Raw genomic sequence first — 27,472 nt, 5'->3', positions numbered from 1 at the left:
CACAGATTTAAAAATTCAGAGGTTCTATTATAAAACATATAATACTCAACATTAGTAAATCTAGCATTTGATGTGTTTGTATATGAAGGAAAATAGACTTTTCAGTGCCTAAACTGTTCACTGAATAGTCAGTGAACATCTCTGTTTCCTTGTTTCTCCACAGAGATGAGCTAGTTAGCCCAACTTACTTACCTGCTTACTTCTGTCTGGCCATTAGATGGTGGATTGCTCTTTACATTGACACTGCCCATGGTATTTAACATCACTGTTTTACACCCCATTCTTGGAAGCCTCTCTGTGGCAAGCAGCCAGTCTATTTTACTACTTAGTACATTGTTGACTTGGCTGCCAGTGGCAGAAAATGCTGAGCAAAGATAGAAATCTTTTTCTCTCTTCCCACAAATCAGACATTAAATCAGTTTACAGGTCCAGTATATCACAGATAATTACTTTTTTTTTCTTTTAAATCCTGCCATCATTATTTGAACTTCAAGATGGATGTTCAAGCTGTAGTCATCATTTTTGTAGATCTGTCTGTCAGCAGGAAGACAGAAGAGATAAAGGGGCTACTTACTTTCAACCTAACTTCTTCCATTTGAGAAATATAGCATTTATTTTTAGTAGTCAAGATTCCAGCTAAAATTTAATGCTTCTCATACAAAGGATAAACTGATAGTAGGTAAAGTAGCTATCCTCCAAGCATATGTCTATACCTAGTATTTGATATTTGGTTATTGTAGTTGCAGATCTCTGCTTTGGATTTTAAAATTTTAGCCATTGTTAAACAATTTTTTCATAATGTATACTCTGTATATGTATATATTTGTAGTATATTTATTTGATGTTATTCATGCAGTTTGAACAAAAGCCACTCTCTCCAAGGGAACAAAAGACTTTTAAAATGTATACCCAAAAACAATGGCATTATTCAGTACTAAAAATGAATGGAAAGGTGGCTGGGTTGGGGATACAGCTCATTTGTTAGAGAGGTTGCCTATGATCTGGAATGACTCTGTGTGTGTGTGTGTGTGTGTGTGTGTGTGTGTGTGTGTGTGTGTGTGAGAGAGAGAGAGAGAGAGAGAGAGAGAGAGAGAGAACATTAGTAGGGTAATGAGTTTGAGACAAGCTTGAGCAAAACAGTGAGACTCTGTCTTAAACAAAAATACAGAACACCAAAGTTTGTGGCTTCTAATGCAATCTTTAGACTCTTAGGATTTGGTTCCGATCCCAGCTTGTGTGACTTTAATGTGAATTCTCTTGTGTCTGTCTGGTTTGCTATTTGCTTATTTTCTTTAGAAATCAAGTGCAATCTCTCTTTTTTTTTTTTTTTTTTTTTTTGAGACAGGGTTTCTTTGTACTGCTTTGGAAGTTGTCCTGGAACTCTCTCTGTAGACCAGGGTGGCCTCGAACTCACAGAGATCTGCTTGCCTCTGCCACCCGAGTTCTGGGACTAAAGGCGTGGGACACCAATCCCCGGCTGAAGTGCAGTCTTTGCAGTTCATTGAATTAAGGGAACACTCCATAAAACTAGCCTCAGCAAAGATCTTAGTTAGTGGAACTAAATATGTGTCCATTTCACTTGCAAAACCATTGAGATGCTTCTTTGGGAACTGAAGGCAGAGATTGTTTTGCTTTGTTGTGTTTGTTTTACAGAAGAATTTCCAGTAAAAGGTCTCATCAGAGAATGTGCATTTTAAATGCTTCCTGTAGAGTGACACTGTAGTGAAACAAGTTATAGAAGTAAACAACATAACTTTACCTCAGTTGAATTTGATCAACATTTTTAAAGAGGTTTCACGTCACCCCGATTCTTTCTACAACTAATAAGCAACTCAGCCCCCACTTCCTTTTTATGGACATGTCTAGATCTTCCATCAGAATAGGCTAAAATAGAAGCCTTGAATGACAGACAAATCAGATTTTTTTTTTCCTATTAAGTCTCTCTGACAAAGCAATCTGCTGGTGGAAATGAGCTCTTAATTGGTCTAGATAATAAAAACCTGGAGTCAGATATAGAGGAAAATGGTGTGGGATCAGAGAGAAGGAGCAAGCCACCGACACACCTTACCTCCTCCGAGTCTCAGCAGACAAGAGAGCCAGTTCCTGATTCTCCCTGCTTATATCCTGTTCCTGCCCAGCTACCTCACTGTCTGTCTGTCTGTACAGATGTCTAAACCTCTATGGTTAGCTAGTGGCAAGCTCCATTCTCTGACCTCCAGACAGGCTTTATTTGTACAAGCAAGATACCACCACATGCTGGTTTTTAGCTGATTCTAATTAAACCCTCAGTGCTCCTTTTCCATCCTCTGGATTCTCTTGATTAACGTTCTGACTCACCTTCGGGATGTGATGGCTAGTTTGCTGTCAACTTGACACAAGCTACGGTCTTCAGAGGGGAGCGAGCTTCAAATTAGAAAATGCCTCTATAAAATGGGCTTTAATCAAGCCTGTAGAGCATTTTCTTAATTAATGATCAATGAAGGAGGGCCCAGCCCATTGTGGGAGTTTCCATCCCTGTGCTGGTGGTCCTGGGTTCTGTAAGAAAGCAGGCCAGGAGAAGTAGTAGCACCCCTCTATGGCCTCTTTCATCAGCTTTTGCCCTGTTGTGTTCCTGTCCTGACTTCCTTCAATGATGGACTAAGATTTGGAATTGTAAACCAAATAAACCTTCCCTTGCCAACTTTCTTTTGGTCGTGGTATTTACTCATAGCAGTAGTATCCCTAATACAGAAGACCATTTCAAGTGTGATCTTCTTTCTCCACACCACTTTTCCTGATGCCAGCTGCATGTGCTACTTCCCAGGCTTGGTGAAGCTTGCTGTAGCAAACTTAACTTGCTCTTGTGATGCAAGGCGTTGGTGGTACACACCTTTAGTCCCAGCACTTAGGAGGCAGAGGCAGGCACATGTCTGAGTTGGAGACTAGCCTGGTCTACAAGAGCTAGTTCCAGGATAGCCTCCAAAGCCACAGAGAAACCCTGTCTCGAAAAAAAAACAACAACAAAAAAACAAAAACAAAACAAAACAAAAAAACTTGCTCCTATGTTGTCATTATTTGTGTGCTTACCTCCCCTGTCTCCCAATTGCAGTTATTTGTAATGACCTCAAATATAATTACTTTTTGGTGAAGTCTAATAGTTTTTAAAAGCTTCTAGTGCCTCTAGTACAGTGTTTTATGAATAGCAAGTATAGAATTGAATGTTTTTTGTTTTTACATTAAAATGTTAATTTTATGACAGTCGAGCTTTCTTTTTTAAATCATGGTGCATCCAAATGGAAGCAGAGATAGAGAATGGAAATAAAAAGCATAGAAATGCAAGTAAACCTGTCTCGGTAAGAACCATGATCTCTAAATATACGCAGTGTGTAGTGGTTAATGATTGTGAGTGAAGTAAATCATGTTGCCTGTGTCATAGTCACAGCACTTTGTAAAATGACTTTTTGATGGCTAGAGCTGGAAAGAAAAGCGCCAGAGCGCATTCAGTTTAGGACACTGTAAATGATGAAACCAAACTGTGATCAAATTACCTTTTTTCCTTTTTGTCAGCATCTTGCCTTAGTGCCCACCCGGCTCAGGAACTTTAAGAAGCTCCCTCTTCATCCACCTCTTTAGTTTGAGGATCACTGCTTTGAGTCCCCGGGTGGTTGGCTTTCTATCATTTTGCAATGCTGGACACTGAACTCAGAGCTCTGTATAAACATGACTGCTCCATGGTATGGTTAAGGGGAAGGCTTTTATTGTAGTTAGGAGGAGGAGGAGGACAAGCCAGAGGCACCTGGAGGCCAGCATGAGCTTTGATATGCTAACAGTCACCACAGGTGGCCATCTGTCCTTCTGTCAGAGGTAAGGGAAATGCCCCACCCCCCTCGCCCAAGTGGAGCCTATTTCTGGGTTTTTGGACTGCCCCTTGGAGTCTGAGGAATTGGAATTTCCTTTGGACCTGACAACCTCATTTTATTTTTATTTTTATTTTTTTTATCATTTTTTTACTTGAATTAGGAACAAGATTGATTTACATGACAATCCCAGTTCCCTTCTCCCTCCCGTCCACCCCTACCACCCCCCAACTAAAACCCTACCTATTACATATCCTTTCTTCTATTCTTTAACTGACTCAACCTTCCTGCTCCCTCATGACCTCTGCATCCTTCCTCTTCTTCCCTTCTCATTCTCATAGCTCTCTCCCCCCTCTTCCCATGCTCTCAATTTTGACAGCCTCATTTTAATATGCACATTTTACTTTAGTAGTAATTAGCTGGCTTTTGGGTTTAGTGTTACTGTTCAAGCTAGTGGATTGGAAATGTTAATATATTAAATTTTTTTAATGAATTTGCCTTTTACTCATACTTTATTCAGTTTTACTTATCTGAAGGGCAGTAAATTTGTTTATTCAAGTGGAATTTGAGGATTTATTTTTATTTTTAATTTTTTTTTGGTTTTTCGAGACAGGGTTTCTCTGTGTAGCTTTGGAGCCTATCCTGGCACTCGCTCTGGAGACCAGGCTGGCTTCGAACTCACAGAGATCAGCCTGCCTGTGCTGGGATTAAAGGCGTGCATCACCAACACCCAGCTTTTTATTCTTATTGTAAGTGAATAAATAACAGTTCAGATGGGAAATGCCAGAGTTGAGAAATAATTTTTTTTTTTAAAAACAATTCCTATTTGTAAATAATCCTGTTTTTATAACAAAGATTATAATGAGCAATTAAATGGCGACTTTGCAATTATTGAGGTTTTTCATTGACCTCCTGTTTTCATTGCTATCCTGTTTCACATTACAAGTTTAAATTTTATGACTGTAACTAAAGGCTAAGTGTAACAGTGATTTTTTTTTAGCTGTGAACACCTGTTTCCCATGAACTTTGTCTGACTCCCTGGCTGGCACGTTCTGTGGTAGAGTCCAAGTTTGGGCCACCACTGTTTTTCTCTGTCTTCTGGTCTAAAGCCTTTCATTCCCTTGGACTTGGTCCTTTCCAACCACCTGTATCAGTCAGTCTACTTCCTCATGCTTAGGGAAGGAGTGAAGAATTAAAAGTGGTGAATGTTCTCATTGAGTTTTGATGAGGTGATAAGGTAAGGTCATCATATATAATATAAACATGCTGGCCTTTTTCACTGCTTGTCTCTGTTTTAAAACAAAATAATTTTATTTGTGTGTGTGTGTGTGTGTGTGTGTGTGTGTGTGTGTGTGTGTGTTCGTGCGTGTGCAAATGCATGTGATAGTCAGAGGACAGTGTTCTCAGGTACTACCACATGTGGGGTTGAATTTAGGTCCTGAGGTTTGGAGCCAGAAGTCTTTACCTCCTGATCCATCTTGCCAGTCCTGTTGTTTTCATTGTCTATATTTGGTCACTTTAATTTGAAGCTGACTTTGAAGAGCTGTTTTATTTTAAAACAGTGGGAGGAAGCTGAATGACTTTTAACTTCAAAGGAGAATTAATATTAAAAAAAAAAAGTTACACCTGCCAAGTTCTGTCCACAGGGGGTGCTAGAAGCTTTCTTCCAAGTCCTCAGTGTGAGTCCATTGTGCTCATGTATACAGCCTCATTCTCTGACATGGGCACTAGGGGGAAGTAGAGACATTTTGGCAAGAGTCCATTTCCATTTCCAACTGTCTCCCGTTTATAGTGGAAGGGGAAAAGATTTTTTTGTTTGTTTTTTGTTTTAAAGCCAGGTCTGGCCTTGAAATTGTGAATCTCCTGCCTTTACCGCCCAAGTGGTAGTATTACAGGTGTGTACCATCATGCCTGGCTCAAGATCTTTGTTAAGTAATACTGCTTACAAATTGGCACAAGTGAGTTGTAGTTTGAGATAAATGCTGGAATGATTACTTTTAATTAAAGCACATAGTTTTAAATTTCATCTTAAAGCTTTTTAGTTAGCAGATTCCAATACAGGAAAAGGATTGCTAGCAGAAATTCTACATATAGGCACTTTATAATTTATGATTTTATTGGTAAGGTCAAATAACACTTATTTCTCTTATCTCCCAATTAAACAATATAAATCCAATCTTGTCAGGACCCTACTCTAAACCCTCTAATTCATTCCTATTATTTGAGAAGTAATGCAGGTTCCTTGCTTTGGACCCTGAGGTTTTGTTTGACTTGATTTCCACAGAGATTTCATGCTTATCCCCTTTAACTTCCTGGCTTTCTGCTTTTCTTTGAGCAACTAGAATGCTCCATGCAGAGCCCTTGCTTTTATCAGTCTTGTAAATGGCCTGATGCTCAAAGCTTTTGGTGGCCCCTTTGTCTTATTTGGACCTTTGTTTACTAGTCACTTGCTACTTTATATCAAAGTGGCTCCTCCAGCCCTCTGCTGTTCTCACTGTCTTATAGTACTGCTGTTGACATCTGACTGTTGGGTCAATGTCTCTCTCTGTGAGGGATTCACATTGACTCCATACTGCATCTCCAGTGGCTATAAAGGTACCTGGCATTGAGTAGGCCCTCGAGCAATATCTGTTGAATGAAATGGGAGAATGGGTCTTCTTGCTAGTGGTCACTTTTCTCTGGGCATATCATTGACTCAAACCAGATCTGATCTAATCTCAGTTTGCTTTAGAGACACTCAGAAGCCCTTATCCCACACTGGCAGGATGGTTCTGCCACAGTTATCTTGTAAAGGCTTTGGCCATTTTAAACTCTCAGTGTCAGGCAGGCCTTTTTTATCCATTCAAGTCCTCCATGCTTCTGAGCAGTGGTTTTTATTTTGTTCAGCAAACATCTTGTGACACCTGCTATGTGAATGGACAATGATAGTGGGGACTCTTCTCTTTTCTTTCTTCTCTTCTGTTTTAATGCGTGCGTGCGTGCGTGCGTGCGGCGTCTGGTGTATATACCTGTGTTCATGCACATGCCGGAGGAGGAGAGTGTGCCCTGCTGTTACCCTCTACCTTGTTCCCTTGAGACTGTCTTTCACTGAATCTGGTGCTAGGCTGACAGGCAGCAGTCCCCAGCAGTCCTGCTGTCTCTGCATCTCATGGTGCTGACTACTTCTCTTATAATCATGAAAAACTGCTGGGAGCATCTTGTTTGTATCTTACCATTTCTTCCCAGTGTGTGCTCATCTCCCCTCCCTGTGGCATGCCTGATGCTTTTTCTGAACCTTTCCCCCATTTCAACTAAGAATATTTTCTACCATCACAGTATTCTATAAACTAACAGTGACCTTTCTCATCATCTTTTATTCTTGCTTTCTTCTATTCTAGTTCTTCTCTCTTCCTGAATATACTTCATCTCTGGGCTGTTTTACCTATGTTTCATATTACCTTAAAACTTTTCTTTTGGGTGTGTGGAGTCAGAGTCTCAGTATGTAGCCAAGATTGGCATTGAATTTGTGATCCTCCTGCCTCAACCTACCAAATGTTGGCTTTGCAGGTTATGCCACCATTTCTAGTGAAGGTGGTGGTGACAGTAGCAGCTCTTTCCCTTCTTTCTTTTAGAACTGAATTTAGTGTAACAAAAAAGTTGTCCCTGTTTCTCAATCTCAGTTGTTTTACTTGCGTTACAATGTTAGACCCCCGAAACCTCAAGTATCCGGGGTCCCAGGCCACGTTCGCGGTCACCCCAATCACCAGGCGGATTCGAGAGCTTGCTGCAAACTGCATGAGGCTTTATTGTAATTTAACGAGCTAACCCCATGTTAGCTCGGGTCTTTCACCCACCCGCCATGGCGGATGGCTAGAAAAGACAGTTTGAAGCCGCTGCCTGATCTTTATAGGGCAGCGTAAGGGGAGTGTCTAGGGGTACGCACAGGCTCACGATTGGTGTGCCTCCAGGCTTGGAGGGCTTGCCCTGTGTTGATTGGTCAACTGGTTGTTATGGCCCATAGGCCCTCCCAGAGTGCTATGCTCTCTACTTCATTGCTGTGAGATTGTCCGTAAAGCACACCCAGGGTCGTAAAGCATAGCGCCACCAGCTAACTTCCGATTGGTTCCTTGTCACAAGACAGGCATCTGACTTTCTAGTGACTAACTTCTGATGGGTTCCTTGTCACGAGACAGGCATCTGACCTCTAAGTGACCAAGGCAGGTTTATGGCAAGCACGTGTTCGGCTGTTATGGCTGCCAAAAGGGAAGCTGGTCCCTTCAACAAGTTGGTATTTTCAACTAGTGACTGTTGCTAAAGAACTGAAATCACGTGATGATCTCATACAGTTCTCTGAATGTTGAAGGAAACGGCCATGGAAACTAGTGTCTCACCTCTTTTCAGTTCAGTAGGTGTAAGCATGGTGTTTGAAACTCAAGTAGAAGACTGTTTTGATTTTTTTTTTTAATACTGCTTGAGTCTTTTTTTTTTTTTAAGATTTATTTATTTATTGTGTGTATAGTGTTCTGCCTACATGTATGCCTGCAGGCCACAAGAGGGGACCAGATCTTATAATGAAAGGTTGTGAGCCACCATGTGGTTGCTGGGAATTGAACTCAGAACCTCTGGAAGAGCAGTCGGTGCTCTTAACCGCTGAGCCATCTCTCCAGCCGCTGCTTTGATCTTTGCCCCAATGTCTGTAAGTGTCAATTAGAAGACTTTGGCATGGAGTCAGCTACGATGGACAGCTAGGAGGCCTCAGGAGTCTCTTATCTCCATCTCCACCGTGTTGGAATTATAGGCACCCAGCACTTTGCCTGGGCATTTGTGTACTCAGAATGTGGGTGCTTGAGATTGAACTCAGCTCCTCATGCTTGTGTGGCAGTTACTTGAGGGACTGAGCCATCTCCCCAGTTCTGAATTGACAGACTAGCACACATGTATAAAAGAACTCACTTTTTAAAAGTCTCCAGACCTCGATCCTTGTCTGAAAGGACGGTCGTTCACTCCATTTGCTGCTAGGAGTGCAGCTAATTATGAGATAATTTGATACAAGAACAAGACCAGCAGCATGACTCCCGTGGCATGGCCTCCAGGCAGCTGTTAATGTGATTTTGCTGCTTCTATGTCAATCTGGGTGTGGCTGTTCTTTTGTAGCTGACAATGTGTGGCACACTCTAGACTAGATTTTTTTTTTTCATAAACTAATTAAATTAGTTATTTTTTACTGTTAAGGCACAGTCTTGATTTTTTACTGTCATAAAAGGTAATGCTGAAAAAAAAATTAGAGAAACCCTGTCTCAAAAAACCAAAAAAAACAAAAACAAACAAAAAAAAAAAAAAGGTAATGCTGCACCAGGTGGTGGTAGTGTGGTGCATGCCTTTAATTTCAGGAGATAGAAGCAGGCAGATCTCAGTTTGAAGTGATATTGCCGTGACCTGTACTGCTTTGAACTTGACCTGTGGCAGGAACTGAAGAAGTGACAGGTACTAAAGCTGGGATTAGGTGAGCTGTGTAGGTAGAATTGTACCTGCAGCAGCCCAGAAACTCAGTGCATCAGTTATGTATTGAACAAATGAGAGGATGCATCTTGGTAGGAAGTCTCTGTAGGAACAGTCTCAGGTTGCAGTTACCTGGGATGAGGAAGCTGCAGTTGCCACTTTCTGCACATACATACTAATTTTAGCTGAAATTCAACCATTCTCATAGCTCAGGGGGAACCTTTGCCATTCCCATGGGTCTGAGGCATTGGCATCCTTGACATAGATTGTCATGTCAACAATACACATTCACTTAGGACTTCATTTGCTCCCCACATGACAGCTATTTGTATTTTGATAAGTATTTTTCAAAATTTTATTTGTGGGGCTCTGGCTGCCCTGGAACTCACTCTGTAGACCAGGATGGCCTGGAATTCACAGAGATCCACCTGCCTCTGCCTTCCAAGTTCTGGGATTAAAGGCATGCACCACTACCACCTGCCCCACTCTGAGTCTTGAACCCAGGTCTTGTACATACAAAATAAGTTCTCTACTACTGAGCTACTTCCCAAACCTTTACCCTGTTTTAAATTGTGTTATTTTTTGCCCTATCTCGAAAAACAAAAAAAGCAAAACAAAACAAAGAAACCATCAGAATCATTAAAATTAATTAATTGATAAAATTGAAGCAAAAGACTTGAATAAGGAATTTCTCCAAAGATAAGCAAATGGACAATAATTTTTTCTTTCATAAAAAGAAAAAAAAACCTGCAATGTCACTAATGACTAAAACAAACACAAATCTAGATGGATGTAATGGCATATGCCTTTTATCCTGGCTCTCCCAAGGCAGAGACAAGTGGATTTCTGAGTTTTCAGCCAGCCTGGTCTGCATGCTGAGTTCTAGGCAAGCTGTGGCTGTACAATCAGACCCTGTCTTGGAAAAAAAAATCACCTGAGATGGAGCATTGGATTAAAAAGCACTTAATGCACACACCTGAATTCCTGAATTTTAACCCTTAAAGCCCATGTCAAAAGAGGGGACAGGGAAGTAGGGAGAGATATCTCTATGGTTAAAAAGCACTTATTGCTCTTGCAGAGGACTCAAGTTTGTTTTCTAGCACTGAAGTCCAGTAGCTCACAATAGCCTTTAACACCATCATCAGAGGATCCAACACCCTCTTCTGGCCTTTTAAAACACATACACTCAGGTGCACATGTACCCCCACACAGATACATATGCATACACATAATTAAAAATTAAAAAATGAATGATTTAAAAGTCGGATGTAATACCATGCACCTGTAATTCCAACACTCCTATAATGAGATGGGAGATAGAGACAGGAGAATTGCCTGAAGTCTTGCAGGGAACTAGCCTAGAGTGCACTGCATAGGAGAGACAAAAGAGAGCCTGCCTTAACATGGTTGAACAAGGGCTGGAGAGATGGCTCAGAGGTTAAGAGCACTGACTGCTCTTCCAGGGATCCTGAGTTCAATTCCTAGCATCCACATGGTACTTACAACCATCCGTTATGAGATCTGGTGCACTCTTCTGGTGTGTAGATATACATGGAAGCAGAATGTTGTATACATAATAAATAAAATCTTTTTTAAAAAAAAAACATGGTTGAACAAGAGAACTGACTACTGAATGTGGTTCTCAGACCTCCACAAACATACCATGGCACATGTGTCGTCCCTCTCAACACACGCACACACACAGAACTGACTACTGAATGTGGTTCTCAGACCTCCACAAACATACCATGGCACATGTGTCATCCCTCTCAACATACGCACACACACACAGGCACGCATATGCACACCACATCCATATGTCATTCCCCCATTTTGTGTGGGAGGGTATGTGCACATGTGCATAGGTGCCCCGGAGATCAGAGATCCCCAAGTAGTCTTTTTTATTATGGCTTATAGTATCAAACATACACAACTTTCTTAACTCTTGGCTTTTCACCTGAATGACTATGATTTGCAAATCTTTTGAAAACACTGTAGGGTGTTCCTCATATAGAATTGCCCAGGTTAGCCCAGATGTGCTTACTGTTGTTCTCTGAGATAGACCAAAGAGCCTGGGAAATACCCTTCAAGTGGCATTTAAAACTAATCCAAGACAGGAAGGAGTATCTTCTTTTTTCCATTAACATTGTAGCTTTTGTTAGGAGTTCTCCTTATTTTTTTTGACTTTTTTTTTATATGAATTACAAACAAGATTGAATTACATGACAATCCCAGTTCCCTTCTCCCTCCTGTCCTCCCCTACCACCCCTCTAACTAAAACCCTACCCATCACATATCCTTTCTTCTAATCTATACCTGACTCAACCTTTCTGTTCCCTCATGACCTCTGCATTGTTCCTCTTCTTCCCTTCTCATTCTTGTAGCTCCCTCCCCTCTCTTCCCATGCTCTCAGTTTGCTCAGGGGATTTGCCAAAGTAATTTAGTCTATGATGTTTCTTGGCAGCAAAATCTTGAAAATATTTTATTGTAATTGTGAATTTCACACTAAGCCATATTTCAAAGTCATTAGTAAAAAGTTCTGGAAAAAGTACAGTCACTAAGTGATAGGCTCCAAAAAGATGGATTGCTACTATTTTAGATGATTAAGTTCTGCCAGTTATATGGGCTTTTTATGAGTTATGCCCTCCATGATTTCCAGTAAAACTTTGGTTTTAAATGTAAACAACACTTTTAATTCACTCCTAATGTAAATATGAAGTTCTGTGGTCTAAGTTTTTGCTTAAGTGTTAGAAAGTGTCTATATATAGGCACATTCTGCACTGAATTAAACGAAATAATTCTCATACTAGCTTTTTTTTGTGATGGTATTTCTACTTGCTGAATGATTAAAAAGTAATTATGAAATGAAAGGCAGACTATAATAGTTTCTTCTTTTAAGTAATTAGTTATAAAATGAGATGGGGGTTATGATAGTTTCCTCTCTAACTCAAATGTTTCAAATGCTGTCGCCTAAACACAGATACAGCAGTGTCCTATGTAATTCAGTGGAGTGAGAGCTCAGAATCCATTTATTGGACATTTTAATTATTTTGATTTTGTGTTGGAATATTTTCATCTCTGAAATAGGTTATGTGTAATATTTCTCAGAAAATATTGAACCTTAAAGTACTATCTTTGTTTTGAAATAAACTGAAAATTCCCCAGCTGTTAATTTGTGTTCATCTCCCTTCTGGTTCCCAGTTGCCTTCAGTAATCTGTTGCAGCAGTAGACTATAGCAGCATTTCCCATGCACATGGCCTAAAACAAAACTGCCTTCACCTCTGTGCAGTTGTGGTGTTCAACCTGAATTTAGTTGTGATATAATCATTTCCTTACAAAGTTTTCATTTTGGGGTAACTGTTTATTGCTTCTCATTGGAAGCATGGACAGCATCTGCTTCTATTTATGGTCATACCCATCAATCCCAAAGTCTGACTTAAATGAACAATTACTGACTAACATGATCATCAAGATAGACAGGAGTAATTTATTCATTCCCAAAACTTTTCTGCATTTCCATGTGTTACATTCTTCATGAAGAGCTTTGTATGTGCCATGCCTTCATAGCAAACTCTACATAAATCCACAGTTTTCCAGGGAGGAGAATGAGAGTATCATTTAAGTTAATGACACAGTTAACAAGTGGCAGGACTACATTCTAGCATTCTTGGCCTTTTTATCCGGGGTGTTTTCGCTCAGGAAAGGACAGTTTAAAATGGAAAGATGGGTAGTCACCATGCTGTTGGGAAGCAGGCTAAGTCTGGGGCATTTACAGTGACTTGCTGATTTACTCAGTGCTTCTTGTGTGCCTTGATCAGTCCTAGGCACTAGGAATAAAATGACAGCTCACAAGTGGTAAAGTAGCAGATGGAAGGGAAAATAGAGACTAGGTGAAACCATACTTTGGAAAAAGCTTAATTGTGAGGGAAAAGGTAAACATTAGGTCATAAATATACATTAAATTGATAGTTTTTGTTTGCTTTGTTATGTTTGTCCTCAACTGCATGCCCTAACCCCCATTTGCTATACACAAGTACAGGGACTGGATTGAGGTATGCATTAGGCAGGCTTACTCTTCTCTTTCGGTGCAGCTAGGAGGCCTAGTTTATGGGAAGTACTTATCTGTTTTCATGTTAAGGAAAAAAGCCATAGCAGGAGAAAGATTGACGGTGGTGGTGGTGGTGGTGGGGGGAAGCACATATCCCATGTGTTTAGTTAAATGGATAACAAAGTAATCCATGAATTTTTGTTGCTCTTTTTGAGACAGAGTTTTGCTGTATAGCTCAGGCTGTTGTTTTTTTTAAAAAGTATTTATTTTATTGTATGTGTATGTGCTTGAGTGAATATATGTGTAGCATGTGCGTATGAGTCTGCAAAGGTCTAAAACGGTGCTAGATCCCCTGGAACTAGAGTTATAGAAGGTTGTGAACTGACATGTGGATGCTGGGAACTGAGTGTGGCTTCTCGACAAGAGCAGTAAGCTCTGTTAACCATAGCACACTCTTTCCAGCCCTGCAGGTTGGTTTTTAACCTACTATGTAGCCCAGGGTAGCCTTGAACTCAAGATCTACCCAAGCCTCTCAATTACTAAAACCACAGGCATAACCAGCATGTCTGGCTTGTAATGGACATAATTGTTGTTTTTTTATTATTCTTTTTACTCTTTGGATTTTTTAGGGGCATGGCACCTAGCTCCCAAATAAATCACACATAGTAGGCGTATTCTTATTTATGAGTGTCCGACTTTAGCTTGGCTTGTTTCTTGCCAGTTTTTCTTAACTTAAATTATCCAGACTACCTTTTGCCTCTGGGCCTTTTCCTTTCCTTACTTCCGTATATCTTACTTTCATTCTTACTCTGTGTCTTGCTGTGTAGCTGGGTGGTTGGCTCCTTGCATCCCCCTCTCCTTGTTCTGTCGTGCTGCTCCTCCCCTTCTTCCAGATTTCTCCTTCTATTTATACTCTCTGCCTGCCAGCCCAACCTATCCTTGTCCCTGCCTCCCTATTGGCTATTAAGCTCTTTACTAGACCATCAGGTGTTTTAGACAGGCAAAGAATCACAGTTTCACGGAGTTAAACAAATGCAGCATAAATAAAAGCAACACTGCTCTACATCGTTAAACAAATGTTCCAGAGCATAAACAAATGTAACACACATTAAAATAATATTCTACAACACATAGGATGTAAGTGTAATCTCCCTGCTTTTAGATAATGAAGATTTGATTAAATAATGAAGACTCATAATCACATGTTTATTGTGAACTCTTACATGTTATTCATGTGTCCTCTACTGTCTCTCACTTAATTGTTTCACACTTCTGTCATTTGTTACATTAAATTATAATCATAGCTGGGCAATGGAGGCATGTAACTTTAATCTCAGCACTCAGGCAGATGCAGGCAGATCTCTGTGAGTTTGAGGTCAGTCTAGTCTACAAAGCGAATTCCCAGATAGCCAGAAATGTTACATAGGGAAACCCTGTCTCAAAAAAGCAAAACCAAAAAATTGTAGTCATGCTGTCTGCCTCTTGGGTCATGAGCTTCTTGAGAGAGGAGGTTGGTAGATGCCTGATTCCACCTACTGGGTAGTATGACTTCACTTGAATAAATGGTTATTAAATAGGGGTGACTTATCATTCTACTTGGAGGTGTCTATATGTACTGTGTATGTGTTAAGTGTACATGGTATATATAGAGTGCAGAAAGAAGTGATCATGGTTTACTAAGATACAGCCAGATTTTTTCCAAGAAATTTTTTTTTATTAGTTCAAATTAGAAACAGCCTGCTTCACATGTCAATCCCTTCTCCCTCTCCCTCCCCACCCCTACAGCCATATTTTGATGTTTATTATTTATCTGAGAACAGTGTTTTATAGGATAAATTTATTTTAAATTTGTCATTAACATGATTGTTAGAGTAGTTTTAATTTCAAGCTAATTTATTGTTTCTTTAATGCCTGCTAGGTTCCCTTTATAATTGAGAATTTTGAAACATTCCCACATAATTTTGAGATGTATTTACTTATACAACAAAATACTGTACTTATAAAGATGTAGAGGTTTTGTTTTAAATTTATTCTTATGTGTATGAGTGTTTGGCCTACACAGATGTCTGGGTACCACATGCATTCCTGCTGCCTGTGGAAGCCAGAAGTCATTAGATTTTATAGAACAGGATTTGCAGATGGATATGAGCCACCATGTGATTGCTGGGAATCAAACCCAGTTTCTCTGCAAGACAGCACTTTTAACTGCTGATCTGTCTCTCCAGCCCCAATTTGGAGATATTTTTCAACTTTATTCAAATTTTTTTAACTGTAAACTTTATTAAAAACTTTTTTTTTCAAATTTATTTATTAGTTCTATTTAGGGAACAAGCTTGTTTCACATGTAAGTCCCTTCTCCCTCTCCCTCCCCTCACCCCATCCCTCCTCCCCCACCCCCAGCCTACCCCCCACCCCATCCACCCACCACTCCCCAGGCAGGGTAGGGCCCTCAACGGGGGCTCTGCAAAGTCCACCAAATCTTCCTGTGCTGTCCTGGGCCCTTCCCCATGTGTCCAGGGCCAGAGTGTAACCCTTCACTTGGGATGGGCTCTCAAAGTCCCTTCTTGCACCAGGGAAAAATACTAATCCACCACCAGAAGCTCCCTGGAGTGCAGAGGCCTCCTTATTGACATCCATGTTCAAGGGTCTGGATCAGTCTTGTAATGGCCTCCCAGACAGCATCTGGGGTGGATGTGCTCTCCCTTGTTCAGGCCAATTGTTCCTGTGGGTTTCTCCAACCTGGTACAGACCCCTTCGCTCTTCATTCCTCCCTCTCTTCAACTAAATTCCCGATTTCAGCTCAGTGTATATCTGTGGATGTCTGTCTCTGCTTCCATCAGCCACTGGATGAGGGCTCTAGGATGGCATAAAGAGAAGTCATCAATCTCATTTTAGGGGAAGGGCTTTTAGGTTATCCTCTCCACCATTGCCTGGATTGTCAGATCGTGTCATCCTTGTAGGTCTCTGGAGATCTCCCTGGTTCCAGATTCTTCTCGGACCTATAGTGGCTCCCTCTCATATGGTATCTCTCATCCTGCTCTCTCTCTTCTATTCTTCCTCCAACTCAATATTTCTGCCCCTCCATTTCCTCTCCTCTACTCCTCTTCTCTTGCTCTTATTGTAGCAGCTCCCTCCCCTCTCCCCTCATGCTCCCAATTAGTTCAGGAGTTCATGCCACTTCCATTCCTGGGGACCATTTATCCCTTAGAGTCCTTCATGTTTCCTAGTTTCTTTGGTGAAGAGGATTATAGGCTGGTAATCCTTTGCTCTATGTCTAAAATTCATATATGAGTGAGTACATACCATGTTTGTCTTTTTGTGACTGGGTTACCTCACTCAGGATGGTTTCTTCTAGTTCCATCCATTTGCCTGCGAATTTCAAGATTCCATTGCTTTTTTCTGCTGAGTAGTACTCCATTGTATAAATGTACCACATTTTCTCTATCCATTCTTCAGTTGAGGGGCATCTAGGTTGCTTCCAGGTTCTGGCTATTACAAACAATGCTGCTATGAACATGGTTGAACATATGTCCTTGTTGTATGAACATGCACTATTTGGGTATATACCCAAGAGAGGAATGGCTGGATCTTGAGGTAGACTGATTCCCATTTTTCTGAGCAGCCGCCATACTGATTTCCAGAGTGGTCTTACAAGTTCTCACTCCCACCAGCAATGGAGGAGTGTTCCTTTTTCTCCACATCCTCTCCAGCATAGATTGTCATTGGCATTTTTGATTTTAGCCATTCTGACAGGTGTGAGGTGGTATCTCAGAGTTGTTTTGAGTTGCATTTCTCTGATGGCCAATGATTTTGAGCACTTTCTTAAGTGTCTTTCAGCCATTTCAGATTCCTCTGTTGAGAATTCTCTATTTAGTTCTGCACCCCACTTTTTAATTTCATTGTTTGGTGTTTTGGTGGCTAGCTTCTTGAGCTCCTTATATATTTTGGAAATCAGTCCTCTGTCAGATGTGGGATTGGTGAAGATCTTTTCCCATTCTGTGGGTGGTCGTTTTGTCCTACTGACTGTTTCCTTTGCCTTGCAGAAGCTTTTCAGTTTCAGGAGGTCCCATTTATTAATTGCAGACCTCAATGTCTGTGCTACTGGCGTAATGTTCAGGAAGCCGTCTCCTGTGCCAATTTGTTCAAGGGTAATTCCCACTTTCTCTTCTAGGAGATTCAGTGTGGCTGGATTTATGCTGAGATCTTTGACCCATTTGCACTTAAGTTTTGTGCATGGTGACAGGTATGGATCTATCTGCAATTTTCTGCATGTCCAAATCCAATTGTACCAACGCCATTTGTTGAAGATGCTATCTTTTTTCCATTGTATATATTTAGCACCTTTTTAAAAAATAAGGTATTCGTAGGTGCTTGGGTCAATATCAGGGTTTTCAATTCGATTCCATTGGTCTATCTGTCTATTTTTGTGCCAGTACCAAGCTGTTTTCAGAACTATGCCTCTATATTGAAGTCGGGGATGGTGATACCTCCAGAAGATCCTTGATTGTAAAGAGTCGTTTTGGCTATCCTGGGTTTTTATTTTTCCATATAAAGTTAAGTATTGTTCTTTCAATGTCTGTGAAAAACTGTGTTGGGATTTTGACAGGGATTGCATTGAATCTGTAGATTGCTTTTGACAGGATTGCCATTTTTACTATGTTAATTCTACCTATCCAAGAGCATAGGAGATCTTTCCATTTTCTGGTATCTTCTTTAATTTCTTTCTTTAAATTCTCCAAGTTCTTATTGTACAGGTCTTTCACTTTTTTGGTTAGTGTTACCCCCAGATATTTTATGTTGCTTGTGGATATTGTGAAAGGTGATGTTTCCCTGATTTCTTTCTCATTGGATTTATCATCTGTATATAGTAGGGCTACTGATTTTTTTGAGTTAATTTTGTATCCTGCTACCTTGCTGAAGGTGTTTATCAGCCGTAGGAGTTCCCTGGTAGAGTTTTTCGGGTCACTAATGTAGACTATCATGTCGTCTGCAAATAGTGAAAGTTTTACTTCATCCTTTCCAATTTGTATCCCTTTGATCCCCTTTTCTTGTCTTATTGCTATAGCCAGAACTTCAAGTACAATATTGAAGAGATATGGAGAGAGTGGACAGCCTTGTCCTGTTCCTGATTTTAGAGGAAACGCTTTGAGTTTCTCTCCATTTAGTTTGATATTGGCTATTGCTTTGGTGTATATTGCGTTGATCATGTTTAGATATGTTCCTGTTATTCCTGTTCTCTCCAAGATCTTTATCATGAAGGGATGTTGGATTTTGTCAAAGGCTTTTTCAGCATCTAGTGAGATGATCATGTGGTTTTTCTTTTTCAGTTTGTTTATATAGTGGATTACATTGATGGATTTTCGTATGTTGAACCATCCTTGCATCCCTGGGATGAAGCCTACTTGATCATGGTGGATGATTTTTCTGATATGTTCTTGGATTCGGTTGGCCAATATTTTATTGAGTATTTTAGCATCGATGTTCATGAGGGATATTGGTCTGTAGTTCTCTTTCTTAGTCATATCTTTGTGTGGCTTGGGTATCAAAGTGATTGTAGCCTCGTAGAAAGAGTTTGGCAATATCCCATCTGCTTCTATTGTGCGGAACAGTTTGAGGAGTATTGGAATTAGCTCTTGTTTGAATTTCTGGTAGAATTCTGCAGTGAAGCCATCTGGCCCTGGGCTTTTTTTGGTTGGGAAGCTTTTGATGACTACTTCTATTTCATTAGGGGTTATATCTGATCTTGCTTTAATTTTGGTAATGATATTTATCCAGAAAGCTGTCCATTTCCTTTAGATTTTCCAATTTTGTGGAGTACAGGTTTTCAAAGTATGACCTGAAGATTCTCTGGATTTCCTCAGTGTCCGTTGTTATATCCCCCTTTTCATTTCTGATTTTGTTAATTAGCATGCTCTCTCTCTGACTTTTGGTTAGTTTGGCTAGAGGTTTGTCTATCTTATTGATCTTCTCAAAGAACCAACCCTTTGTTTCATTGATTCTTTGTACTGTTTTCCTAGTTTCTACTTTGTTGATTTCGGCTCTCAGGTTGATTATTTCATGGTGTCAACTCCTCCTTGGTGTGTTTGCTTCTTTTTGCTCTAAAGCTTTCAGTTCTGTCAATTCTCTAATGTGACTTTCCTCCAGTTTCTTCATGTGGGCACTTAGTGCTATGAACTTCCCTCTTAGCACTGCTTTCAGAGTGTCCCATAAGTTTGGGTATGTTGTGTCTACATTCTCATTAAATTCTAGGAAGTCTTTAATTTCTTTTTTTATTTCTTCCTCAACCCAGGAATGGTGCAATTGGGTGTTATTCATTTTCCACGAGAATGTAGGTTTTCTGTAATTCGTATTGCAGTTGAATTCTAGCTTTAATGCATGGTGGTCTGATAAGACACAGGGTGTTATTTCAATTCTTTTGTAACTGTGGAGGTTTGCTTTGCTGCCCACTATGTGGTCAATTTTTGAGAAGGTTCCATGTGGCGCTAAGAAGCAGGTAATTCTTTTGTGTTTGGATGGAATGCTCTATAGATATCTGTTAAACCCAGTTGGGTCATAACTTCTGTCAGATCCTTTGTTTCTTTGTTAAGTTTCTGTCTGGTGGTCCTGTCTAGTGGTGTAAGGGGGGTGTTGAAATCTCCTACTATAAGTGTGTGTGGTTTTACATGTGGTTTGAGCTTTAGTAATGTTTCTTTTACAAATGTGGGTGCTTTCGTATTTGGGGCATAGATAGATGTTCAGGATTGAGACTTCATCTTGATGGACTTTTCCTGTGATGAGTATGAAATGCCCTTCTTCATCTCTTTTGATTGCTTTTAGTTTAAAGTCTAATTTGTTAGATATTAGCATTGCTACACCAGCTTGTTTCTTGAGCCCATTTGATTGGAAAATTTTTTTCCCATCCTTTTACTCTGAGGTATTGCCTGTCTTTGAAATTGAGGTGTGTTTCTTGTAAACAGCAGAAGGATGGATTCTGTCTTCATATCCATTCTGTTAGCCTATATCTTTTATGGGTAAGTTAAGACCATTGACATTTAGTGATATTAATGTCCATTGTTCATTGGTTCTTCTTTGTTTTGGATTTATTGTTGGTGGTGGCATTGTGTGTAGATTTCGCCCTCCTGTTTCTTTTTGTGTTTGGTAAAATTAGATTATCTATTGCCAGTGTTTTAGTGAGTGTAGTTATGTTCGTTGAGTTAGAGTTTTCCTTCCAGAACCTTCTGTAGTGCTGGATTTGTGGATATGTATTGTTTAAATCTGTTTTTGTCATGGAATATCTTGTTTTCTCCATCTATAGTGATTGAAAGTTTTGCTGGGTACAGTAGTCTGGGTTGACATCCATGCTCCCTTAGTGCTTGTAGGGTATCTATCCAAGACCTTCTGGCTTTCAGAGTTTCCATTGAGAAGTCGGGTGTGATTCTGATTGGTTTGCCTTTATATGTTACTTGGCCTTTTTCCTTTGCTGCTCTTAATATTTTCTCTTTATTCTGTAGATTTGGTGTTTTGATTATTATGTGTCGGGGGACTTCTTTTTGTGGTCCAGTGTGTTTGGTGTCCTGTAAGCTTCTTGTATTTTCATAGGCATATCCTTCCATAGGTTGGGGAAGTTTTCTTCTATGATTTTGTTGCATATGTTTTCTGTACCTTTGAGCAGTGTTTCTTCACCTTCTTCTACACCTATTATTCTTAGGTTTGGTCTTTTTACAGTGTCCCATATTTCTTGGATATTTTGTGTTAGGGATTTGTTGGACTTGAGGTTTTCTTTGGTTGATGAATGTATATCCTCGAGCGAGTCTTCAATAGCTGAAATTCTCTCTTCCATCTCTTGAATTCTATTGGTTATACTCACATTTTTAGTTCCTGATCGTTTATCCAGCCTTTCCTTTTCCAGCATCACCTCATTCTGTGTTTTCTTTATTGTGTCTATTTCAGCTTTCATGCTTTGAAGTGTTTCAAGAACTTCCTTCAGTTGTTTGGATGTTTTTTCTTGGGTTTCTTTAGATTCTTTAAGAGATTTGTTTATTTCTTGAATTTTTTTGGTTTGTCTTTTCCTCCATTTCGTGTAATTTTTTTCTTGCTTTTTCTTCTATTTCTTTAAGGGATTTTCTTGTTTCCTCTTTAAAGGTCTCTATCATCTTGCTGAGATAATTTTTGAGGTCCATCTCTTCTTCATTTACTGTGTTGGGCTTTTCAGATCTCGCTGGAGTGGAGTCCCTTGATTCTGGTGGTGTCATATTGGTCTTTCTGTTGTTGAGTGAAATCTTATTCTGTCTTCTTCCCATATCTTCTTTTAGTGGGTGCAGGTGGGGTCTCTCTATCTCCTCTTGTGACCCAGTGGTGTGTGGGGGCCAGGAATTCAATGTCCACAAATCTGGATGGTCTTGCCTCTCTTGGTAGTCTCCTCACTCGTTGTGGATCGGTTGGCGGAAAGAGATGGAAGAGTGGGGTGTTTCCAGATTCAGGGAGCTCCTCCTTGTCTGTGGGTGTCTACCCCAAGCAGTCCTGGGGTCGTTGGGGTGAGTGATGGTTTGGGTGGGGGTTGGGTAAGGGTAGAGGCTCACTCACCTAGTTCCTGGGTCGGTCAGTGGAAAGGGATGGAAGAGTGGGGTGCTACCAGATTAAGGGAGCAGGGAGCTCCTCCATGCCAGGGTGTGTCTACTCCAAGCCGGCAGGCGCAGGTGGGGTGGGGGTGGGGTGTGGGTGGGGTGGGGGTGTGGGTGTGGGTGGTAATCGGGGTGAGTGATGTTTTGGGCGGGAGTTGGGAAAGGGCAGAGACTCACTCACCTAGTTCCTGGGTCGGTTGGCGGAAAGCTATTAAAAACTTTTTACATTTACCCTCTACCCACCTAGTCTCTCTCTATGTGTGTACACATGCTATGGGGTGCTTAGGGATGTTGAATGACAACATTTGGGAGTCAATTCTTTCCTTCCTTTATGTGTGGTCCTGAGATCCATCCCAGGCCATTAAGTCTGACAGCAAGTGCCTTTACCCATTGGGCCATCTCATTGGCCTTTCTTGTTTTTAAAAATATAACATTTTATTTATTAGTGTTGGGGGCATGCTTTTGCCATGTTACATGTTCGGAGGGCACGGGACAACTTGTGGGAGTCAGTTCTCTTCTATCCTGTTGGCCCCAGAGATAGAACTCAGGTAGTCAGCTTGCTAGCAATATTTTTGCCTATTGAGCCATCTCAGTGGCCCTAATAGAAAGTTAATCTTTTTTTTTTTTTTGATTTCTATAATTTGTGACTTTACGGAAAAACAGACCTTAATTTCTCAAATATTATCAGTATCTACTGATTTATTGTTCAATGTTTGATTTAGAATAAACAAGATATAATTTTTTTTAACCTAAAGAGTTTCTTGGAGCCAGGTGGTTGTGGCTTATGCCTTTAATCCCAGCACTTAGTTGTCAGAAACAGGTGAATCTCTGAGTGAGTTCCAGGACAGCGAGGCCTACACAGGGAAACCCTGTCTTGAATAACCCCTCCACCACTGGGAAAGGTTTCTTTGTTTAAAGTCAAGTTATTAATTGATAGGTCAGGATACCTGTAGACTCAACCACCAAGAAGGCTGAAGCAGGAACTCTAGGCATTCTAGAGTAGTTTGAGTAATCTAGTAAGAACTTCCACTTTAAAAACAAACAAACAAACAAAAAGACAGATAAAACAACAACAAAATGCTCAGGCTGGGTGGTGGTGGTTTATACCTTTGATCCCAGCACTTGGGAGGCAGAGACAGGCAGATATCTGTGAGTTGGAGGTCAGCCTGGTCTACAGTCAAAGCAACATAGAGAAACTCTGTCTCAAACAAACAAACAAAAAGAATGCTCAGATGACTTATAAGCGGAAATAGAGGAATTGTAGTGCATCTAGACACACAGAAGAAAGACATCCTCATTTATTTTCCTTTAAAGGAAAGATTTATTTATTATTTTTACATGTGTGTGTATGCCTGGGTGAGTGTGTGTGTACCACATGTGTGTAGGAGTCCATGGATTCCAGATGAGGGTGTTGTATCTCCTGGAGCTGGAGTTGTAAAGTTGTAATGAATTGTTGTGTGGGTGCTGGGTGCTCTTAACTGCTGAGCCATCTCTCCAGCTCCTTCTCCCTATTCCCCTTCTTTTTCTTTTAAGGCTTTGTGGTTAAAAACAAAGCACTGTCTCTGCTTATCAATTTATTTATTTGTTTGTTTGTTTGTTTATTCATTCACTCATCTATCTATCTATGTATATGTCCATTTATTTATTTTTGGGTTTTTCGAGACAGTGTTCCTATGTGTAGCTCTGGCTGTGCTCGAACTCTCTCTGTAGACCAGGCTGACTTGGAACTCACAGAGATCCTCCTGCTTCTGCCTCCCCAGTGCTGGGATTAAAGGTGTGTGCCACCACAGCTCAGCTGATTCTGTTAATCTTTATTTCACTGTGGACAGTGGCTCATGTTTTTGAGCACTAGCCACTCATGAGGGAGGCAGAAAGTTTGCAAGTTCAGAGCCTTTCTGGGCTATACAGCAAGTTGAAGGCTAGTGTGAGCAACTCAGAAAAATTTTGCTGAAAATTTTACACAAGAATTCAGAAAGGGCAGGTAAGATGGCTGGGTAGGTAAAGGCACTTGCTGCCAAGGGCGATGACCTGAGTTTCATCCCTGTGACCCACATAGAGGACACACATACACAAACACACACACACGCGCACACACATGCATGAATGCATGCTAGACAATTAGTAAGTTTTTTCAAACGTTCAAAGGGAAGAAAAGGAGGGACTGGGGAAGTAGCTGTGCCCTGGTAGAGTGCTTGTCATACATAGTCTTTGAGCATCGGTTGCACACACAGCAGTGTGCCCCCTTTAATGTGCTGCTTAGGTCCACATGCCTATCACTTCACTCATTGCTGTAATGGAACCTTCCTGTTTCAGAACCCCGTCCAAAGAATTCCTGACTCTCATGAGATAACACTGAAGCATGGCACTAAAACAGTAAGTTTAAATGTTGCTGTTCTTCTTTTCAGTTACATCTTTCCTTGTGCAGTCTGCTGATAAGATATTAACAAACCTAAGACCATTCTAAGGCCAGCAGATGTCATGAAAGGTTCAGACATCATGGAGTAGAAAGATGACTTTCACTTGCCGTCAGTGTTATTGTTGGCTTTAAGAACCTCTTTTCCTGGGATACAGAAACATTATAAAGTGACACTCAAATAATCGTTTTGTTTTTAATAGCTTGGGAAAATTTCCCATTGTCCTCAGTTTTATTCCCATATCATCGAAAGGCATGAATTTGTTCACATATGAATGCTGAGATAAGAACTACACTTTAAATGGTTTCTGTGTTGCTCTAAGATTACATCAATTGTATTGTATTTTCATATTATTTACCTACTTATGTTACTTAAAGCCTAATAATAGAAATACTTGCTATGTAAGATGAAATCACTAAGGGGAGGGGGAGGGAGAACGGATTGATATGTGAAACAAGCTTGTTCCTAATTTGAACTAATAAAAAAGAAAGAATACTAAAAATATATAAAAAATGATAAAAACTCTAAAAAAAAAGATGAAATCACTCTGTGTTACTGCAAAATTATTAAAAATGGTGGTTGAGTGAGCAAAGCTTGCATATGCACTGAAAGCATTAAAAACACTGAAATTGGGGCTGGAGAGATGGCCCATTGGTTAAGAACACTGACAGACCGTCCAGAGGCCATAAGTTCAATTCCCAGCAGCCCCATGGTGGCTCACAACCATCTATAGTGAGATCCGATGCCCTCTGCTTCTGGCATATAGGCTCTATGTGTAGATAGAGTACTATATACAGAAAATAAACAAATCTTTAAAAAAAAAACACTGAAATTTTAAATCATCATACTTTCTTATTTCACTGAAACTACCATTTATTTTTAGATGTATGGCAATAAGAAAACACATTGTATAATGAGAAAGAAAACATTAAGCAGAAGTAGATCCAGAAATGTGAAAATTAGTAGATAGGAATCTTATAATAGTGCTATTCATGCCACAGAAACTTTTCACTTGTAAAGATTGTTTTCATACATATATTTGTTAAGTATAATCAGTTTATTGTCATTTTCAATAATATGAAATGTCCTCATTTCTGGTGCTTAATATCAATACACATAAATATTGTATTAAAAATACTTTGTGGTCTTCAATAGATTCTGAATCTATTGATAGATTTTTAGCATTGGGAAGTTTCCCCCAAATATTTGAGAACCTCTGCCTTCATTTTTTTTAAAATTATCATATGCTTAAAAAATATCATGGGGCTGGAGAGATGCCTCAGAGGACTTGGGTTCAATTCCTGTACCCACACGGCAGCACATAACCTTCTGTCACTTCTCCATCTCTCAATAGCTCAGCCTTTATTTTTTTTTTATTTTTTTTGATGAACATATTCACAGATTCCATTCTGTGGATATACCATAATTCACTTATTTATTTACTTGTTGAGGCGTATCTTGTTTCCAGTCACTGATGATTAGGAAGGAGTAAAGCTTCGACAACGTGGACACATAGATTTTTCTGTGAACATGGGTTTTTAGTTCACTTTGGCAGTTGGCAGTGCCTTTCTGATAGCCATGGCACTGGGACTAGAAATGGGGATGGTAATGGTAACTTGCTTTCCTCCATTCATTGCTTGTTTTGGACAGGTTTCTGCTTTGGGTTTGGATCCCTCAGGTGCCCGTTTGGTCACTGGAGGATATGATTACGATGTTAAATTTTGGGATTTTGCTGGAATGGATGCTTCTTTCAAGGCATTTCGATCCCTTCAGCCTTGTGAGTGGTATGTATTTACTTATTCTCTTCATATTTGGCTTCTTTATCTTTATACTTGGAGACAATGCTGTTGTCATTTGACCTCAGTTTATAATGAATGATATTTAACTTATATAAATTATATCATTATTAAATGAAAATAAAACAAACCATACATTTCTTTTCCTTAGCTACACACACACACACACACACACACACACACACACACACGTATATGTGTATATATATGTGCATAAATGACAAGGTCTTATTGATTCTTAAAAAATTTTAATAAACTTAATTTCAGAAATTTTATTTATGGAAAATTGACAGATTAAATTTCTAAAATTAAACTTATTAATTGAGGATACTACTATTAAACAGGATAGAGAGTCTCACTATTCGTTGTCCTGGGGTATCACTGGCTTTAGGCAGAGTAAGCTAGAAAATACATGTTTATACTAATCTGTGTATGTCATATATCAGTAACTTTTGTATCTGTCTGAATCTGTATGAAGCTAATGTGAGTCGTAGGGTGCCTCTCATTCCAGTATCACCTGGGTTTATTCTGTCTACCTCTGTCTTGCATCTCCTCTTTTGAACACACCCACAGGGTAAGTGATCTAATGATCTGCTCTTGATATCTAGTTAGTCAGCAAAGCAATAGAACCTCTTGTGTTTTGGAAAGTATTCTTTAAGTTCCCTACCTAGTGTGACAGTTCCTGCACATAACCAGTGAATATTGGAAATATAGGTACCAGGTTATGCTTGTGTGAGTGTAGGAGCCCACGGAGGCCGGAAGAGGTGTCTGAGATATCCTGGAGCTGCTGCTACAGGTAGTTGTGAACTGCCTCACATGGATACTGGCAGCAATATTCGTTCTTAACTGCTGAACCGTCTCTTCAGAACCTAATGCACTTTTAAAAAGTGAAATGTTGTATGTGAGGGTGTTTCATTGTCCTAATTTTGTTGAATCATTATTCCAGTTCCTCATTCTATCTCTTAACATGTTAATGATCTGTCCTTTTTTGCCAATTAGAAATTTGATCCATTAATATCTCATTTAGTTAATAACAGTTGAATATGGTGGTTGTACTTGGCATGCCATTTGTGTTGTGAATCTGTTCTTTAAAATTCCTCAAAGTGGCTGAAGATGTAATCCAGCTTGTTGTTTTCTGACACTGTCCTATAGAAACCTGCTGTTGTACCACACACTCTGATTCCTTGGCTTGTTTCTGGCACGAGATATTACATGTTGAGTGTGTAAGCTCTCTATGTCTGTAGGTTCCAAATCCACAGATTCAGTCAACTGCAGATACAAAAGAATACTTGAAAAACA

General features: G+C 39.9%; 1 protein-coding gene across 1 annotated transcript in view; it reads left to right on the top strand.

Moving 5' to 3' along the window:
• Positions 1-27,472, top strand: part of Wdr70 (WD repeat domain 70) — a 226,461-nt gene that overhangs the window by 23,716 nt on the left and 175,273 nt on the right. The window contains exons 6-7 of the mRNA XM_027401331.2: positions 24,277-24,336; positions 26,028-26,161. Of these exons, the coding sequence (XP_027257132.1) occupies positions 24,277-24,336; positions 26,028-26,161 (194 nt within the window). The remainder of the gene's footprint in view (positions 1-24,276; positions 24,337-26,027; positions 26,162-27,472) is intronic.

Source organism: Cricetulus griseus, chromosome 2, assembly GCF_003668045.3.
Source record: "Cricetulus griseus strain 17A/GY chromosome 2, alternate assembly CriGri-PICRH-1.0, whole genome shotgun sequence".
NCBI lineage: Eukaryota > Metazoa > Chordata > Mammalia > Rodentia > Cricetidae > Cricetulus > Cricetulus griseus.
Note: the sequence above shows the minus strand (reverse complement) of the source record. Positions and strands in the feature narration are given on the sequence as shown.